At 42.1% G+C, this 16,888-nt stretch overlaps 1 protein-coding gene across 1 annotated transcript; it reads right to left on the bottom strand.

Annotated features, from left to right (window-relative positions):
- Nucleotides 1-6,667: 6,667 nt before the first annotated feature.
- LOC123169535 (uncharacterized) lies at nt 6,668-10,945 on the bottom strand. Its single transcript, XM_044587405.1, has 10 exons — nt 10,581-10,945; nt 10,389-10,480; nt 10,118-10,225; nt 9,917-9,999; nt 9,555-9,688; nt 8,784-8,833; nt 8,589-8,681; nt 8,345-8,436; nt 8,012-8,118; nt 6,668-6,898 (listed from the first exon to the last, which is right to left on the bottom strand). Exons 1-10 carry the CDS (start codon nt 10,863-10,865, stop codon nt 6,857-6,859), a joined length of 1,086 nt encoding a protein of 361 aa, XP_044443340.1. The 5' UTR covers nt 10,866-10,945; the 3' UTR covers nt 6,668-6,856.
- Nucleotides 10,946-16,888: the final 5,943 nt, after the last annotated feature.

Here is a 16,888-nt window from a genome sequence, read left to right as displayed (position 1 = left end):
ATTAGCTAGGTAAGCTCAAAAATGGCATTTTTCTTCTTATTTAGCCTATTTAGTCCATTTTTGACATCATTTAGCCTATTTAGTCCACAAATGACATAATAAGATGAAGAAAATCAAGGAAGAGGAAGAAAAGAAGGAATAGGAAGAAGAAGAAGAAGAAAAGAAGAAGAAGAAGAAGAAGAAGAAGAAGAAGAAGAAGAAGAAGAAGAAGAAGAAGAAAAGAAGAAGAAGAAGAAGAAGAAGAAGAAGAAGAAGAAAAAGAAGAAGAATTCTTCTTCTTCTTCTAGTTTTCTTCTTCTTCTTCTTCTTCTCCAAAATGAAGTTAGCTCTAATTAAGTTATATCTCATAATATGCTTAGTTAGGTCAAAAATGGCATAATTAGCTAGGTAAGCTCAAAAATGGCATTTTTCTTCTTGTTAAGCCTATTTAGTCCATTTATGACATAATTTAGCCTATTTAGTCCACAAATGACATAATAAGATGAAGAAAATCAAGGAAGAGGAAGAAAAGAAGGAATAGGAAGAAGAAGAAGAAGAAGAAGAAGAAGAAGAAGAAGACTAGAAGAAGAATAGTTCTTCTTCTAGTCTTCTTCTTCTTCTTCTTCTTCTTCTAGTTTTCTTCTTCTTCTCCAAAATGAAGTTAGCTCTAAGTTATATCAAAAATGGCATAATATGCTTAGTTCACTCAAAAATGGCACAATTAGCTAGGTTAACTCCATTTTACCTAAGTATGCTTACTTCTTTTTCTTCTGATTCTAGTCTTTTTCTTCTAACTTTCTTGTTTCCCATTTTGCAGATTTAATTCATTATATGGAAGCTTGCATGGATGGAGTCTTGTTTCCCTTTTCTTTTTTCGTTTGTATCGATGAAACATGTGGAACTTGTTATATGGATGCATGGAACAATGTGTTGGATGAACATTGTGATGTTATTGTAATATGTATGGATGGAACTCTGTTTCTTATTATGTATGTATGTTGTCATGGATGGAGCTATGTGTTGGATACATCATATGTCTGCTGTGCATGTAAAAAAAATGTATATCTGTGTGTGAATTCCTGTGAAATTAAATGGATTCAAATAAAAATAGGGGAAATGTAGCATTTTTTACGTCCGCTAGCAGACGGCAAAGAGGACACGTGGCAGCTACCTGTAAAACCTGGGAACACTGGCTGCCTATTTGGTCACTTTGTCGTCTGCCAGCATACGGCAAAGATTCAAATCACGTTGCCGTCCAGCGGACGGCATAGCTAGCCACGTGGCAGCTTCCCAGTGCTGCCTAGCTGGGCTCTTTGTCGTCTGTCAGCGGACGGCAAAGAGCTTTGACTCTTTGCCGTCCGCTGGCAGACGGCAAAGAGCGTCGTTAACCCCCTAACGGCTGTCACGCCACCGCACTGCCGTCCGCTGTCTTTGCCGTCTGCTGGCCACGGATGGCGGACGGCGTAATCCTTTGCTGGCACGTGTTCATCCGGAAAGTTTGCCATCCGCTGGCGGACGGCAAAGAATTTTGCCGTCCGTGATCTATGCCTTGACGGCAAAGAAGCTGATTCCAGTAGTGTATGCATTCAGAGGGATTGCTGCTAGCACAAAGGTCCGAACAGCCTGCACGCAAGTGGTTGAAACAATGCAAGATGGTGGCTTCTCGGCAACAGCATATCATCAGCGATATATGGAGAATGCAACAACATCTTGATAGGTTTTCATAGGGTTCTGGTAGAACATCGTAATCGGGAGGCCAATGTCGTAGCACACAAGCTAGCAAGAAGTGCTTTTATTACTCATAATTCTTGTATCTGGGACGATGACCCCCCCCCCCCCCCCCCCCGGTTTTATCCTTGAATCGCTTGTGAACAATGTAACTATTTTTTCAAATCAATAAAGCTAGCCAAATGACATTCCCTCAAAAAAAAAAGGACCAGGGTGCTGGGGAAGTTGAAACAAGGGCCGCCAAAGAAACACCCTAAGCCACGTTGTGTGCACCCACATTGCATATATGGGTAAAAAACTAAAAAAGGGAAATACTATCAGTTGTACAACAAAAGGGTGCCATAAAGTTATGGGCGACGGGTGTTGCTGATCCTGAGCCGAGAATGGTCTGATTCCCTAGTGTCGGGTTGCTGCTGGAAGGTGCTGCTGTGTTGGCTGCAGCATTGGATGTCCTTTGGTCTCATTTCGGTGCTGCTTTTTCAGTTAGGGTTCATGGTCTATTATCATGGAACTTGTTATTCTCTCCTGAACTGTTAGACTAGGTGGTATCAGGTTTTGTCCCGTGGTAGCTGTTTCGATTCCGAGCAGCTTCAGCGGGTTTCCTGATAGTGCCCCCAGCTCGCTCCCTTCTTTCCTAGTTTCCTAGTTCTTGGTTATCTGCTGTTGCGAGGGTGTTGCTTTTGGTTGTATATAAATAGACTGATCTGGAGGTTGCTATCTTTCCGTTGAGAAATTAATGGAAACGGGGATGCCCGGTTGGAAAAAATATATACATGAAGAAAGGTTAGTAAGAATATTCCAAGCAGCATGGATTGCGTGATAGGAGTAAGAAGATTCCGAGTTTGAGAATATGAGATTCCCAGTGCCACACCTGTGCACATTAAACACATGGAAAATCAATCTCCATGGTGTCAAATCATGTAACACAAGTTACACAACATACATATGGCCGCACAATTGTTTGTGATTTGTTTGGTTTCAGCATGCTGCAGTTTTTGTGCAGTATCCTGCCAAGTTACTGGTAATGCAGTCCCTTACCAAGCACAAAAAGTTGGGGAAACTCCCCTGGTGTAAGATGAGTAAAGGCAAACACCACAGCTGTGCAGATACTAGGGTAGAAAACCTGATTAAACAAATTATATATTTTTTTCGATAAAGGGCATTTTTATTGACTCAAAATGTAGCATCAAGCGGATACAAAACATAATGAACATCACCCGGCCTCTGCATAACTAAGATGCACATAGCCAAACAAAAACAAATTGAAAGAATATAAAAAAGGCGACATATCAGCAATAGTAGGATCATATATGACCGACAGTCCGCCTATGTCGAAGGAGTTGGTGCGGCTATCCGTAGATTATGCTGCCACCCATGTTGAGTGAAGACCTCCCTGGCCACCCGCTCCAACCGCGTACACACCGTCTTGAATAGCGGTTGATACTCCGTTTGGTGTAGTGTAGACCACGTACGAAGCGAGTGCGTACAGCGAAAAATAACCTGCAAAGGAGAGGTGTTTTTGCCCTTGAAAACCAAATCATTCCTACATAGCCAGAGTGCCCATAATAAGGCATATGCTCCCACCCGAATTAGCATTTTGAACCTATTTGAAATGCCGTCCAACCAATGACCAAAAATATTGGCAACACTTGTGAGCGGATACAAATTGGACGCTATTTGGATGACTGACCATGTAGAGCACGCAAACTTGCATTAAAAAAAGAGGTGTTTGATTGTCTCGTCATGAGTACAAAAACTACACTTCTTACTTCCGTGCCAATTGCGACGGGCGAGATTGTCTTTGGTTAGCACAACTCCCTTTCGAAGATACCACATAAAGATTTTAACCTTTAGTGGAATCTTCGACATCCAAATTTTCTTGTTATTATCCACTGGGACCACTGAATGCGTGAGCGCACGATACATAGAGTCGACTGTGAAGGACCCAGATGTAGTGAGGTTCCAGTGAAACACATCCCGTCCTTGTGTCAGGTTTATCGACTCCAATAGAGACAATAAATTTTGCCATGACATAAGACGGGGGCCAATCAAATCCCGCCTAAAAGAAATATTCGGCGGAAATGAACTGAGCACCTGCGCTAGAGTATCATTCTTATCGTGAACAATGCGGTACAAAGCTGGATATTGTTCTCGGAGGCTGGCATTGCCCAGCCAGTTATCCTCCCAGAAACGAATCTCCGACCCATCTTTTATCGCAAAGGATCCAAAACAGAAAAGGTGTTTCTTCACCGCCATTAGACCAGCCCAAAAGTGTGAGTCACCAGGTTTCCAATAGGCCTGTGACATAGCTTTTTGGCCTAGATACTTATTGCGCAGCAGGGTTTGCCAAACGCCATCCTCAGTAAGTAGTTTGAACAACCATTTACTAAGTAAGGCATCATTCTTGACCTGAAGGTCATGAATGCCAAGTCCACCTTGGTCTTTGGGCCTACAAACCACACTTCATTTGGTTAGCCTGTATTTTTTCTTTTCGCTGTCCCCTTGCCAAAAGAATCTGGATCTGAAATAATCCAGCCTCTGCAAGACCCCTCTTGGGACTTGGAAAAAAGAGAGCATATAGAGAACCATATTTGTGAGGACTGAGTTAATTAAGACCAGTCGTCCTCCAATAGAGAGCAACTTGCCTTTCCAACTACTCAACCGTTTCTCTAAGCGCTCATCTACATGTTTCCACTCCGCATTAGTGAGTCGCCGATAATGAATCGGAATTCCCAAATATTTAACCGGGAATTGGCCTTGCGCACAGCCAAATAGGTCGGCATACTCAGCCGCTGCTTCACTAGCTTCTCCAAAGCAGAACAGTTCGCTTTTATAAAAGTTAATTTTAAGACCTGACATCTGCTCAAACACTGAAAGTAATAATTTCAGGTTTCGAGCCTTATCCAGGTCATGTTCCATAAAAAGAATTGTATCATCGGCATATTGCAGAATAGAGAGGCCACCATCCACAAGGTGGGGCACTACTCCTGCAATTTGACCGTCCTGCTTGGCGCGATCAATCAGAATAGACAACATGTCAGCCACGATGTTAAATAATATTGGAGACATGGAATCACCCTGTCGTAGTCATTTTTTTGTTTGAAAGTAATGGCCTATGTCATCATTGACTTTGATAGCCACACTACCTCCAGTAACAAAATGTTGGATCCACTGGCGCCATTTATCGGAGAATCCTTTCATTCTTAGGGCATGTTGAAGGAACGACCATTTGACCTTATCATAGGCCTTTCCGAAATCAGTCTTGAACACTACTCCACTCATGTGTTTACGGTGAAAAAGTGCAGATGCACCAATCTACAGTTGTACATTTCTAGGTAAGCACAGGAAATCCCTTACAAAGAAGCATTAATAAGTGTCTGGACCAATAAAACGGTATGCATATTTACCACATAGTCAAGGATGCCATTAGAAATCCTCTAAACACAGTTTCCTCCAACATTGGTGCAAGAACCCCAGTGACGATACTTCTCTGCATGCTGATGGACTTATTTGCCTCACCAAACAAGACATCTTCATGCCAATGATGTCTATGCACTACATTTCTGACTGCCAGAACGAACCACCTCCTGAACCAGACTAGTTTTATGTCTCGTTGCGTTCCTCTGGGCGATTCCTTATCCTGAATTTATAACACTAACAATGTATTTCTATATCCTCTTAATTGATAAGGAGATCACTGCCAAAAGTGCCAGTTCCTCAAAAACAAAACCTTGTATTTTATGACTGAAGATATGACACATGTCCCAAGCTAAACTAGGGGGCCGAAAGAACACCTTGCTAGTTCCTGAGTCATAGGCTACTCAGCCCAGATTTCCAATATCGTTGATGGGAGATGCAGTGAAGTGAAGAACAATGGCAAAGGAGAAGTCACCGGTGACAAAATTGTATGTTAGCAGTTCCCCGTGTCTCTCAATCCCACCAGTTGCAATTTAACTCACATCCAAAGGCCATGATGGAACCATGGCAATCAACTTGCTTTGCCTATTTTCTTTTCTCTCTTCCAGTTTGCAAGTATCATGTTTTCTCTATGCTGCATTATCCATCTTTTATAACATGGGCTGACTGGAAGCAGATGCACATCGCTTTCTTGTCTGCATGTGGTACTTATCTAGGACCGCTTTTATTTTCTCTTATACGATTTTGGTGCTTGTCTTTATGAAGCTTCAGTACCAGACAATATGGTGGCCACGGTCTTATATAAAGCTTATAGGATGTTAGTTTACCTCATCACGTCCATTGTAAAATGGCACATTACTCTATAGCAAGCTTATTCAGAACATAAATTGATGGTTCATTACACATGTGTACAAAATCCAAAACACTTCTCTTTCCTTACAAAATCAAATCAGTTTGCAAATAAGAAAAACAATATTGCCTTTAACTGGCTTGGTTCACTGATATAGATCCTAGTTTCGAATTTCATTAGTTAAAAAGGTACCTAGAGTATAACTTGAAGGCCCAGTTTGCATTAGCTACCAATTCACATCATGATTTGTCTTTTTTATTTCGAGATATCTATTTCGAATTTGGATCTAAAAATTTATACCATGTTAAATATGTTTTGTAATTGCATCCTCACAAAAACGCCATGATTTCTTTACGATTCTCAAGTTACAGAGATCGGGTGCACTGGTAGCACCAGATACCTTCCCAGAGGACATATGCTCCTATGTGTGTGTTGTCTTTGCTCAATAAGCCATTCATAATATTTCCAGTTTATCTGTTGCTACAGTTAAATAAAATTATACATGACACATACAAAATTTAGAGCCTTTCTCTTTTTCTAAACATATGCTTTCTTGGACTTGCACTGTAGCCTACTAGCCTGCCATAAATTATATGCGACTGTCGCAGCATTAGTTCTGTGTTTGTCTTGCTTTCAAATGAGTGAAAATTAACTTGCTTTGCATAAAGTATATGTACATACCATCATATCACATTGGAATTTAACTTTGACATCATAAGAGATCAAATATCAAACCGCAGTTTGAAAAACAAAAGGAAATTACCAGATCAGATGACACGTCAACTATGAATTGTTAGCAGGGGATACTTCAAAGAGTTCATGTATTTTACAGTAACGTACAAAATCGGTGCAAGATAAAACTATGGTGACCAAATGAAACCTTCAAGATGCCTGCAGCAGCTCCTTGATATCATATCCCTGCAGCTGAAACACAATACACAAAGAACTTCAATTAGTTTTCAGTACTTCTATGTTTTTTCTTCCACAAAAGGCAGGAGCTCTGGCAATCAGCATACGATGACAGTATTTATGTACAACAAAGGATCGAGGACCAGCATGAGATGGGAAGTGAAAACGAGCGACGCCAAAAAACACCCTAAGTGACAGAGCAGATTGATCAAGGACCAGGGTGTCGGGGGAGTGAAAACAAGCGAAGCCAGGAAACACCCTAAGCCACGGCAACCACATTGCATATGGATAAAAAGGGCAAATGGGTATCAGTTGTACAACAAATGATGACAAAAAGATAATATATACCTGAAGAACGGTTGGTGACAATATTACTCAAACTGACGGAATATTACAGATCAATATCACTGAACTGAATAACATATGGATTTTGAAGCCGAGAGAGGGATGGAGGAAACCAACTTTAGGAATATTACTGATCAACGTTGATGCTACTTATGATAGGAATTCAGGCTATGGAAGAACAGGGGTGGTGATTAGAGATTGTCATGGAAACTATATTGCGAGTTCTCACAGATATCTTATGCATGTAGTACACGCAGCAATGGCAGAAGCATATGCATTCAGAGGGATTGCTGCTAGCGCAGCATATTGGTATAAATGTTTTTGCGGTCCAAATGGACTGCATGCAAGTGGTTGAAACAATGCAAGATGGTGGCTTCTTGGCAACAGCATCATCAGCGATATATGGAGATTGCAACAACATCTTTGACAGGTTTTGATAGGGTTCTTGTAGAATATCTTAATCGGGATTCGGGAGGCCATTGTCGTAGCGCACAAGCTAGCAAGAAATGCTTTTGTTACTCATAATTCTTGTATCTGGGATGATGATCCCCTAGTTTTATCCTTGAATCGCTTGTGAACAATGTAACTACTTTTTCAAACCAATAAAGCTAGCCGAATGACATTTCCTCAAAAAAAAAAAAGGGGGTGCGTGGGGAGTGAAAACAAACGACTCCAAAGAAACACCCTAAGCCACACTGTGTGCAATCACACTGCATATGGATAAAAGAAGGACAAATGGCCATCAGTTGTACAACAAAACGGTGACATAAAGATAATATATACCTGAAGAAAGGTTAGTAACAATATTACTCCGGAATTCCAAGCAGCATGAATTGTGATAGGAGTAAGAAGATTCCGAGTTTGAGAATATGAGAATCCCAGTGCCACACCTGTGCACATTCAACAGATGGAAAAGATAGTCATGTCCATGCTGTCAAATCATGTAACACAAGTTACACAACATATGAACATATGGCCTCACAATTGTTTGTGATTTGTTCGATTCTGGGCAACACCGAACTAGTAACCATGCTGAGGGCTTGTGATAGGGGGGTTTCAGCATAATGCAGTTTTTGTACAGTATCCTGCCAAGTTACTGGTAATGCAGTCACTTACCAAGCACAAAAAGTTGGGGAAACTCTCCTGGTGTAAGATGAGCAAAGGCAAACACCACAGCTGTGATCAGAACAGATACTGGCGTAGAAAACCTGTATAATAAACAAATTATATATCTCTTTTATATGGTACAGAAGTGCAGATGCACCAATGTACAGTTCATCATTTCTAGGATAAGCACAGGAATCCCTTAAAAAGAAGCGTTAATAAGTTTCTGGACCAAGAAAAAGGTATGCCTATTTACCACATAGTCAAGGATACCATTAGAAATCCTCTAAATACAGTTTCCTCCAAAATTGGTGCAAGAACCCCAGTGATGCCCAGCAGACAGGCAGTGCTACGAATAAAGAAAAAAAGTCAAGATGTCAGATAAGTTTGTCTACTCTTCCCTAATCTATATCTACATGCAATTTGTGACAGTAAACCCCACAAGTAATACCTGATATTCGACGAGCCTATCAGTGGCAATAGAAGACCTAGCGAGTCAGTCTGAAAGAAGATGTTCAAGAAGTAAATAAGTTCAGGTGAGATGTAAGGGTTTTTTCTTGATAAAATGTTAAACGTAAGATAGTAAAATAACATGAGAAATCGTCATCTGAATTTGGGTACATCTAAACCTGAATTTGTATCTCATCTACCAATCATATCTAGGATTTTCAAAAATATATGAAAAGTTCAGTGCAAGTAGATGACCGGTAGGAATACGCACATGCGAATTTTGGTGAAAATGTATGATCACCGCTTACTATAAATTTCAGATGTGCCCATGTGGGAAAAATGTGGTCTAATACTAACATTCTGGGATTTTACATTTATCTGATATATAACATACTCTAGTCCATACGTTTATTATATCATGGATATCATATAACTACATATACATATCTGAATCTTCACAACCTTCTTCCAACAGAGGCTGGTGATGCAGGAACGTTAGGCATATGGTATAGTGTACCACAGAGCTAAACACTGGAAACTAAGACATGCCAAAAATATGGCTAATGAAGAAACCATTTAGCAAATTAGAGTAATTTATTCTTGACAAGTTCTACAAATCACTAGAAAAATCCAAGATAACAATAAAAACTATAATAAAATTTGAAATAGAAAGGATGTAGGATATCAATGAAGATTGTTAATTGATTTATAAATTAGTGTTCCATAAGACAACACAAGACTAGCAGCTCAAGCATAAAAAGTCTAGATCGACCTCTCTCTGTGTGGTTTCACCATTCAGAAAGGTCATCACTGCTCCAGTTAAAGAAATGGAAACTAGAGCAAAAAAGAGGCCAATTCCAGCCCACAGGAGCCAGCCGTTTTGCAGCTTAAATGGTTCCTTAAAATCTGGAAATTGACAAATACAGTTGCATTAATAAACTCCCAGCCAACAAAAGAGGAAGAAACAACATCCAGTCATAGTGCAGAAAGCAGCACAAGTCTTGGCTACTAGGTAATTTTCATGCCATTAACGATTCTATTATTTATCAAGGTGGTCTTCCGAAAGGAAGCAACATGTTCTTATAATGCAACCAAAAGAATTACTGAAAGGGAATAACAAGATCATTCTCTGACCATAACGAAATATGTCATCCGAGAATGGTCGGAAGGTATTGGTGATGCCAAAAATAACTCCAATGGCAACTGCTGTCACACTACTGCACTTGGACACAAGAAGAGACAAGTAAATCCCACGCTGATATATAATCTATAAGCAGATGAGCTATGAGTTGAGTTGCGGTATCCATACATAGGAAAAAGAAATCAGATCCATACAATTGTTCCAAAAAGAGTACCCCGGCCTTCTCATCAATAGTTGCCTCTCCGGCTTGATAGCCTAGATACTCCAAAACTGACTGCTCAACCTTTCCTGCCAAAAGAGCGCTGTCTAAAGAACATTCAGCAAATTTTTCTAGACATTCAAGAACCCAAATTATTGGCATTTACATGTAATCGACATAATCTGGATTGTGCAAATGAAATTTCTTGTTTCAGAATGCTGTCGCTAGAGTGATAATGCACAGTACCAATCTGGATTGCAATGTACCTTAGTGCACAGGCCACCATGGTGAGGGACACGGTTGGCCACTGCCATGGGACATCCCATCTGCTAAGGGCAGGACGCCACACATCCACGCTCTGTCCATATCAACACAACATCATCGTAACTCGTAACAGAACACAACAGAACTCTTACTGGAGAGCTAACAAATTTCGCAGCATTTCTTGACGCGCTCACCTCACCGGAAGGAGGCGGAGGAGGAGGCCCGGGAAGCCCGTCTCCTGAATCGTAGGACCCGCGGCACGCTAGCCGGTACTTCCACCTCAGACGGCCAGCCTCCGGCGGCCGGGGCGCGAGCTTGTCCACCGCCGCCGCCGCCACGTGACGGCGACCGGTTCCTGGTGAAGGCAATCGCTGCAGCCTCTTCTTCGAGCGGAGGCAGAGGGATCTTCTGCTGCTGCTGCCGTAGGGCAGCGCGCGGAAGCTGAGGAGGAGGGCGGGCGGAGCCGACGGCGAGTCCATCGGAAGGGAAGGGAAGCCACCCCGCGCGGCGCGAGGATAATGACCAAGATGCTTTTTTGGTCTTTCCGGCAAATAGGATATTTTGGTGTAATACAGTATACAAGATCACATTTTCCTTTTTAATAGAAGAGGATACCCGGTTGCTGCGGAATCCATTGCAATATAGTATTTCAAGTGACTTGATTGTATGATTCATAAATAGTTGAATTAATAATATATTGTATTAACTAAAATTCTAAAAATAAAAATGCATATTTTATAATCCCTTCTATCTATATTACTTATCTTATAGATTTGTCTAGATACCGACGTATGTTGGATTGGAGGGAGTATTATATTTGATTATTGTATGGTTAAAAATATTTATTGAACTTAAGTGGTATAACATAATGAAAAAAATCCAATGCAAGTTGAGTGAACCTTTGATAAGGTGGCATGTGTGGCCTGGTGAGATGTGTGTATGAGATCAAATAATGGGGAAAAAATCGCATGCATGCTATGCTATGGTGGACCTTTGATGAGGTGGCATATGTGCATGTTAAAGGATCAACTATTTAGGTATAATAGAATTAGGTATACGATATTCTCAAAAAAAATAGAATTAGGTATACGATAGCATTCTACCTAGTATACGTCCCGGGTCCAATGCACATTGATATTAGACGGGATATTAATTGATTGTTAATTATATGTCTAGCACTAACATTAATATTAGGGATAGCGATATTAAGAATCTCAACTAATATTACAACCAAACACACTACAAGTGTCGGCTGTGTTTACTCGGTGTACTAACAACAATACGGTGAGCCTACGCGGATTTATATGACAATGAGACGTCACCTTATACCCGATAGACATAGGGCATACATTTACTTGCTAGACAAATAAGAGCATTTCCCAAGGCAAGTCTCAAAAACCTTCCCCTTATATCTGCCGACAACAAACAGTGACGCTTGTTTTGTCCTCCGCTCCAATAACAATACCCATTTCTTCTTCCCAAATCCATTCGACATGCAACACATGGTTCAAATTGACATAGTAGAACATAGGACAAGTTGATACAACATACATATACATAGTTCAATGACATAGGACATAGAAGTAGGACAACACATAATTCAATTTGACATAGGACACAACAGTAGGACAAGCTACACTTCACTTGCATTTTCTGAAGTGCAAGTGAACGAAGGTGCCGTAGGGGTAGTTAGAGTCCCCATCTTCCTCTTCTTGGAGCCCGGCGTGTACTCGGGCGGAGCGGGCTTTTTCGTTGACGAGGACTTTGGCTCAGGTGGCTTTTTCGATGTGAAGCATCAATCCCTCTCGAAGCGCGCATTCTTCTAGCATTTGCGCCGAGCGTCAGGCTCCTACTTGATGAAGGACCGGTGGAGAAACCCACGGACCACCATGTCCTCCTCGAGGGAGGACAACACATGAACCAGAGCGGAAAGAGGAGGACGCACCACCGTCACCTCTGAACACGCCGCGTGAGATGGGTCTACTTAGCGCGAGGGACTCACCGCCGCCACCTCTGAACATAACACGCTTCATTGAATTTTTTGGCATATGCTTTGGGGGGGGGGGGGTTACTCAACTTTATTCAAGTTCTATGAAAGTTTCAATACAAACGAAATCAGGAGGGCTAAGTAGCCACAAATGGCGCCCCAAATTAAGAGTACCAACTAATCCAGAAAGCTATGGACCCCCCAATTCTTCTCCCTTTTTCTCATGATCAAAGAGACAGATTTCAAAGTCTTTTATATTCTCTTTGATATCGTCTATAACTTTGGAACTTTCACCCAAATATGGCCTCTTCAGATGATGCACCATGGCCATGCAATCAGTTACCATCTAGACCTTTCTCAAATTAAGATTTGATGCTAGAGGTAATGCTTCATGAAATGTCATTGCTTCTAAGATCTCCGGTGTCACTTGGTCATCTATCACGACCGCTGAAGCGCCTTGGAAAATGCCATGCTCGTTCCTACAGACAAGTGCATAAGCTTCCTTGTCAAAAAAATTAACATTGTTGCGTCCACCACCAGTTTAGCACAACCTTCCAAAGGAGACGTCCAAGTCCTCCTTATTCCTTGATTCGGCCTAGCCTTAATATTTCAAGTGTTTTCCATGCCTTGGCAGGGATCAAAGCAAGGTCCTTCAAGTATTTCTCAACAAAATAGAAAGTTAAAACTGGTGATTGATACTCCTGTTCGTGGATGGCCTTCCGCCGTGCCCACCAAATATCCCATAGTGTCACCAGAATTTTCAAAAGCTCCTCCTCCTTTGTTGATTCCATCATCTCGAGAAGCCATAGTTTTGCATCCGGGATATTGCATGCGATGATGTCCTCGAAAAGATCCTCATCCAAAAGTGACCAAACACACTTCGACATGTTGCAGTTTATTAGTGCACGCTGACAGTCATCCACTGCCCCGTTGCATATCGGACACACCTCAGAATCATACATGTTCCTATGGTGTTGAACCGACTTAGTTGGGACTAAATTTCCAGCCAAATGCCATGCAAATTGCTTGATTTCCCCCCGAAACTCTAATTTTCATAGCTTCTTGCATTGATCCTGGATTGCGGTTGTGTTAGACGGAGTCGATCAGTCTTCCAGCCGAACTTCTCTCCTCCTCTTCGTGTCAATAAGAAGACAATATGCGGACCGGATAGTAGAGATCCCTATCTGCTCGTAATTCCACACCCATCTATGTTTAGTATTACCGAACTGAAAGGGATTTTCAACACAACCAAAGCGTCAATTGGCTGCAGATGTTCACAAATAAGTTGTTTGTTCCGCTTCAGTGTATTGTGGTTGTTGTCAACTGATATGTCTCCAACGTATCTATAATTTATTAAGTATTCATGCTATATTTACATCAGTTATATATGTTTTCGGTGCACTTTTATATTATTTTTATGGACTAACTTATCAATCTAGTGCTCAGCGCCAGTCCCTGTTTTTTGCATATTTTTTCTTCTACAGATCAATATCTATACGGTCAAAACACCCCGGCGATTTAATATTTTTTATGGAATATACGTGATTTTTTGGATGAAGATATCAATGCAAAACAATTCCCGGGGGCCCCACAAGGGCAGGTGGCGCGACCACCCTCTGGCCGCGCCATGGGCCCTTGTGGGCATCCATAAGTCGGTTGCTGCCCTACTTCCACCGCAAGAAAGCTAATTTCTAGAGAAAAATCCCCTCAAAATTTCAGACCGATCGGAGTTACCGATCTCCAGCTATAAAAACGGTAAAAGGCCAGAAAACAGTTGCGAAACAAAGAAGAAAATACCGAGCAAGCTTGGAGGGGCTCTCGCCCCTCCGGGCCCATGGAGGCCAAGGGCCAGAGGGAAAAACCTCTTCCCATCTATGCGGGAGGCCATGGAGGAGCAAGCCGGAGGGGAGCCTCTCTCCCCTTCTCTCCCGGTGGCATCGGAGTGCCGTTGGAGGAACCATCACCGTGGTGATCGTTTTTATCAACGTCGTCGTCTTCAGCATCTTCCTCATCTCTTTTTAGCGGTCAACTCTCCCACAACCCATTGTAGTATCCTACTTGGACATGGTGTTTTGGTGATATGAATTATTATCTAATGATTTGTGTCACCACTATTGTTTTTTAGTATAGTTTTGTTGTCATATGGATTAATTGATGAATTGTTATGATTGGTTTAAATTGCATGTGGTTATGTTACTGTCCTTTGGTGCCTATCATATGAGCGTGCATGTGGATCACACCATAGGGGTAGTTGTATGTTGATAGTACTATGCATTGGGGGGCGAGAGCGACCAAAACTTCTTCCTGCCATAAAATTTGATACATGGGGGATTGAAGGGGGGCCAATATATTTTCATGCTATGATTGGGTTTTACCTTAATGAACTTGTTAGTAGTTGTGGATACTTGCTAAAAGTTCCAATCATAAGTGCATAAAATTCCATGTAAGGGATGGTATGCTAGCAGATGCCTCTCCAACATAAAAACTTGCCATCGGTCTAGCAACTTAGCCAATTGCCTAGGGACAATTCCGCACAGCCTACCACCACTATTCCACACTCCTATTTGTATTATGATGTATTATGTTATAATATATTTATTTAGGTAGTGAATACTTTTATGTTTATGTTATTCATTATCTTGCAACGCTATCCCTGTTGGGTAACGCAGTAATTTCAAAAAAATTCCTACGCACACGCAAGATCATGGTGATGCATAGCAACGAGAGGGGAGAGTGTTGTCCACGTACCCTCGTAGACCGATAGCGGAAGCGTTAACACAACGCGGTTGATGTAGTCGTACGTCCTCATGATCCGACCGATCAAGTACCGAACATACGGCACCTCCGAGTTCAGCACACGTTCAGCTCGATGACGTCCCTCGAACTCCGATCCAGCCGAGTGTTGAGGGAGAGTTTCGTCAGCACGACGGCATGGTGACGATGATGATGTTCTACCGACGCAGGGCTTCGCCTAAGCACCGCTACGATATTATCGAGGTGTAATATGGTGGAGGGGGGCACCGCACACGGCTAAGAGATCAATAAATCAACTGTTGTATCTATGGGGTGCCCCCTGCCCCCGTATATAAAGGAGCAAGGGGGAGGCCGGCCGGCCCTTGTTGGCGCACCAGGAGGAGGAGTCCTCCTCCTAGTAGGAGTAGGACTCCCCTCTTTCCTACTCCTACTAGGAGGGGGAAAGGAAGGGGGAGAGGGAGAAGGAAAGGGGGCCCCCCCTCTCCTAGTCCAATTCGGACCAGAGGGGGAGGGGGCGCGCGGCCCCTCCTGGCTGCCCCTCTCTCTCTCCACTAAGGCCCATAAGGCCCATTACTTCTCCGGGGGGGTCCGGTAACCCTCCGGCACTCCGGTTTTCTCCGAAATCACCCGGAACACTTCCGGTGTCCGAATATAGTCGTCCAATATATCAATCTTTATGTCTCGACCATTTCGAGACTCCTCGTCATGTCCGTGATCACATCCGGGACTCCGAACAACCTTCGGTACATCAAAACATATAAACTCATAATATAACTGTCATCGTAATGTTAAGCGTGCGGACCCTACGGGTTCGAGAACTATGTAGACATGACCGAGACACATCTCCGGTCAATAACCAATAGCGGAACCTGGATGCTCATATTGGCTCCTACATATTCTACGAAGATCTTTATCGGTCAGACTGCATAACAACATACGTTGTTCCCTTTATCATCGGTATGTTACTTGCCCGGGATTCGATCGTCGGTATCTTAATACCTAGTTCAATCTCGTTACTGGCAAGTCTCTTTACTCGTTCCGTAATACATCATCTCGGAACAAACTCATTAGTTGCAATGCTTGCAAGGCTTAAGTGATGTGCATTACCAAGAGGGCCCAGAGATACCTCTCCGACAATCGGAGTGACAAATCCTAATCTCGAAATACGCCAACCCAACAAGTACCTTCGGAGACACCTGTAGAGCACCTTTATAATCACCCAGTTACGTTGTGACGTTTGGTAGCACACAAAGTGTTCCTCCGGTAAACGGGAGTTGCATAATCTCATAGTCATAGAAACATGTATAAGTCATGAAGAAAGCAATAGCAACATACTAAACGATCGAGTGCTAAGCTAACGGAATGGGTCAAGTCAATCACATCATTCTCCTAATGATGTGATCCCGTTAATCAAATGACAACTCATGTCTATGGCTAGGAAACATAACCATCTTTGATCAACGAGCTAGTCAAGTAGAGGCATACTAGTGACACTCTGTTTGTCTATGTATTCACACATGTATCATGTTTCCGGTTAATACAATTCTAGCATGAATAATAAACTTTTATCATGATATAAGGAAATAAATAATAACTTTATTATTGTCTCTAGGGCATATTTCCTTCAGTCTCCCACTTGCACTAGAGTCAATAATCTAGTTCACATCGCCATGTGATTTAACATCAATAGTTCACATCTTTATGTGGTTAACACCCATAGTTCACATCGATATGTGACCAACACCCAAAGGGTTTACTAGA

The sequence above is a fragment of the Triticum aestivum genome, chromosome 7D, assembly GCF_018294505.1.
Source record: "Triticum aestivum cultivar Chinese Spring chromosome 7D, IWGSC CS RefSeq v2.1, whole genome shotgun sequence".
In the NCBI taxonomy this organism is placed as follows: Eukaryota; Viridiplantae; Streptophyta; class Magnoliopsida; order Poales; family Poaceae; genus Triticum; species Triticum aestivum.
The sequence above is the reverse complement of the archived record's forward strand: the minus strand, read 5'-3'. Positions and strand labels throughout refer to the sequence as shown.